The sequence below is a fragment of the Arachis ipaensis genome, chromosome B9 (genome assembly GCF_059453495.1).
Source record: "Arachis ipaensis isolate K30076 ecotype BB chromosome B9, ASM5945349v1, whole genome shotgun sequence".
NCBI lineage: Eukaryota > Viridiplantae > Streptophyta > Magnoliopsida > Fabales > Fabaceae > Arachis > Arachis ipaensis.
Genome location: NC_142444.1, coordinates 99317429 through 99321232, shown reverse-complemented (window position 1 = coordinate 99321232; position 3804 = coordinate 99317429). Strand labels below are relative to the sequence as shown.

The 3804-nt window shown below is 33.9% G+C and overlaps 1 protein-coding gene across 1 annotated transcript; it reads left to right on the top strand.

Moving 5' to 3' along the window:
* Window positions 1-2249: 2249 nt before the first annotated feature.
* Window positions 2250-3585, top strand: LOC107615681 (uncharacterized). Its single transcript, XM_088499071.1, has 2 exons — window positions 2250-2732; window positions 2842-3585. The coding sequence occupies exons 1-2, from the start codon at window positions 2250-2252 to the stop codon at window positions 3583-3585; spliced, it is 1227 nt and encodes a 408-aa protein (XP_088355197.1).
* Window positions 3586-3804: the final 219 nt, after the last annotated feature.

The window sequence follows — 3804 nt, the reverse complement described above, 5'->3', positions numbered from 1 at the left end:
TTATAAAATTCTGTTGTATTTCCTGACTAGTCTGCTTAAACTTTGCAGGCTATGACTAATTTCTTTTGTATAACCAATATACAAGGAAGTAGCTAATAAATAAACAAGGTATATATATATATATACCTTGTTTATTTATTAGCTACTTCCTTGTATCTTGGGGCTTTACTACAAGGTCGTATGTTCTATTCTTAAATTTTTAATGACAATTATTTATTTTGTAACGAGTACAACTAAAATTTTAATAACAATTTTTAAATTAAACATTGTTATGATGAGTATTATAAAAATTTTCAATGTACTCTTTTACTAACCTATCACATAATAAAAATTTTTAAACTTTATAAAATGCAATTTTTTTTTATAGATTCGTATTATCGAACTAATTGAATTCGATTTAGCATTGGCTCCATATAGATATAATTGTTGTATATTAAAATAATTGCATGGATTAGATTTATGTCATGGATTATATAATTCGAAGGAGTCAGATTCGAACTACACTTTGAATTGCTTCCCTCATAATTTGAATCAGTGTGATTCAAACTGCCCTAAGTCAACCTACATGCGTAATTCGAACTGGCTGATTCGAACTACCTATGACTTAATGCATGCATAATTCGAATGGATCAAATTCGAATTACACTTCCCTATTAATTCGAATTGATGTGATTCGAATTACTCTTGATGATTTCCTAGTTCGAATTAGCTTGATTCGAATTACATAGAAACATGCTTCTGGTTGATTCATGTTACGTTTTTAGCTTTGGTTGAATCACGTAATTTCTCCTCCACTCTGATTTAATAGTGTGATTTGCCCTTTTATTTATATAATTAAATATTTATCATCTAATTAATATAAAAATAATAATGTTGATCGAAAAATATTTTTTATAAGAGTTGGTCGATTCGAAATGGGTCAGATATAGTTTCTCGAGAAGATATACGCATGAATTTGAGGTTGGAAGTAATAGGCGCTAATGTGGATTTTGATTGTGTTTGTTAATCGAATAGGCCCGATCGAATAAGAAGATTCGATTAGAGAGATTAAGTAAGGTCTTCGATGAGCTGATCGAATAGTCATAGAAGTGGGAGAGTTAGTGGCTTTTATTACACAAGGAAATTATGGAGAATATCTACAATCATGCAGCGGGAACGGTTACCAAGAGAGACTACACTTCAAATTTAAAATTTCGTATTTAATTGTAATTAATTGTAATTAATTGTAAATTAATTGTCAGTTATGTAAGGTTAGCCTATAAATACTAAGAAGTATTAGTGAATAAGGGTTGGAACTTTTACTCAGAAAACACTCAAGCACACTCACATCCCAGGGAATTCCTGAGTCTGCAATCAAGTAACTTTTCTGTAGGGTTCCTTCCATCGTTTCATTCTTTCAGATTATTTCCTTGTAAACTTTATGTTTTAAGCAAGTTTATTTTCCAAGTATTCTTTATCTTCATCTTTGTCCAATTTACATTTCTGCTTTGTTTACTTTTGATTGATTCAGTTAAAGGCATTTTAACGTTTTCCTTTAATTTCAACACAAACCTTTCCGTTATTAACATATTTTCTTTTCGAAAACCTTCATTTTATTCTTTTCTTTAATTTATCAATTTTTAATTTATTTTAATTCCCAATCTTGGTCTAATTGAGGACGCTTTTGATGCACTTTTAGAAAACTGGTACTCGCACAGAGGAGTAAGTTTCGCTCCCAGACCACTAGATATCGAACCACCATCGATTTGCTAAAAATCGACAAAACAAATTGGCACACCCGGTGGGACGGTTTTTAAATCAAAGTGTGTCAGATAAATATTCTTTCCAGTAATTTTTAGTGTATGCGATTACGAAGTGGGAAGATCATTCACATGGCTGATGAATTATCCAATGTGAATGGTGGTTCGTCCACCAATGATAGCATACCAGTGTCCCTGCAACAAGCCGACGTATCTTCACATTCGGAAGGTGCAATCAGAACTGAAAGTATAGTCATTACGACTATTCAAATTGGAAATATTGGACGAAATATTCGTCCACGTGGTCCTGTGCCACCATATTAACCTCCATTAACTACTGGTTGCCCTCCTTATGGTCTTCCTCCTGGTTATACCCTACCGGTGGGTGGTTTTGCGCCACCTGTCCGCTTTGGGGATGTAAATGGAGTAAATAATGTTCAAAACCCACAACAGCCTTCTAAGTATTCTCGTGATTTTAATGTGGGCTCTACTTCGAATGCTGTGAATTCGATGGCGGCATATCGACAACAAGTGGAGGAAAGTCATCATGATTTGGTCAATTTATTGACTCAGCAAATGACTACAATTCTGAATCCCATGATGGCTGATCATGATTCAAGATTCGAGCGTCTTGCTAGACAAGTCGAGAGGATTGCTCGAATTGTTGATTATGATGAAGGTGAAAGGCATAATGCCAGGGGAAATAACGAAAGGATGGAAAATATTTTTCAAAATCAAAACAATATTCCAAATCGAGAAAATCCTCACGTGGTTCCCCGGGGTCAAAATGCTGATGACTTTTTAGCCAGATTGCGTGGTGGCGAACGCTATCAAGTCACTAGAATCGTAGAAGAGGTTTTAAATCGGGTTGGATTGAATGTTGGTTTTATGAATCAACCACATTTTGTGTCTGCTTTTCCCCAAGTGGTCCAAATGGCAGAAGTGCCAAAAGGGATAAAAAATCCAAAGATAACCACAAAATTTGCTGGTGAAGTTAGAGAATCAACTACTGAACATGTTGCTCGTTATTTTGTTGAGATCGGGAATTTAGCTAATGATGAAAATTTGAAAATGAATTTTTTTTCCTTTGTCATTGACGAAGAATGCATTTACTTGGTTCTCGAATCTTAGACCAAATTCGATTGCAACATGGAATCAGTTAGAAACTGCTTTTCATGCTCAGTTTTATCGAGGTGAAATGAACGTTGCAGTTACCGGTTTAGTAGCTTTGAAACGTGAAGATGGTGAGACCATTGATGATTATTTAATACGTTTCAAAAATGCCAGAAGTAGATGCTATGTGTCATTACCTGAGAATGAGATAGTGAAAATAGCAACTATGGGGTTAGGGTTTTATATACGCAGAAAACTGCTTAATGTGCATATTCCCGATTTAGCCCATTTAGCTGAAAAGGTTCAACAGACCGAGCTTATGAAAAAAGAAAAAGAAAAATATAGGAGTGAACAAAGATTGAAGAGTAAACCTTTTTCTCGAAAAGAAAAAGTTGCTTATGTAACAATGGAGTCTTCCGAAGAGGAATTCGATTTCGAAACAGAAATCGATTTGGCCGAACTTAAGAAAGGCCCTCCATATGTTTGTTCCTTGTTGAAGAAATTGCCAAATAGTGAAAAGTCGAATGAATCAAAACTAAAAAATAGAAAGAAATATAGTTTTGATATTTCGAAATCTGATAAGATTTTTGATGTGTTGCTTAAAGATAAACAGTTAATTTTACCTGAGGGTAGAACTTTGCTTTCTGTGAAAGATTTAAAAGGAAAGCCTTATTGTAAGTTTCATCAAGCAACAAGTCATTCGACTAACAGCTGTGTGATGAATGGATTTTGATGGTATAGAATTTCACTAATGAAGTCTCGTTGCAAAGTATAATTTCTAAACCAACAATAATCCTTTCATACAAAAATTTTGTTTGTCACAAGTACAAACCCCTAAAATCTCTAAACCGAAGTATTTGAACCTCGGGTCGTCTCTCAAAGGAATTTTAGGGTATTGTTCTTGTTATTGGTTATGAGTTGTATATTTTGGGATTTTGGATAAGAAACAAGA

Coding starts and splice junctions, on each gene's coding strand:
- LOC107615681 (XM_088499071.1), top strand. CDS start 2,250: ATGGCGGCATATCGACAACAAGTGGAGGAAAGTCATCATGATTTGGTC. Junction 2,733..2,841: donor CCACAAAATTTGCTGGTGAA/GTTAGAGAATCA, acceptor TCATTGACGAAG/AATGCATTTACTTGGTTCTC.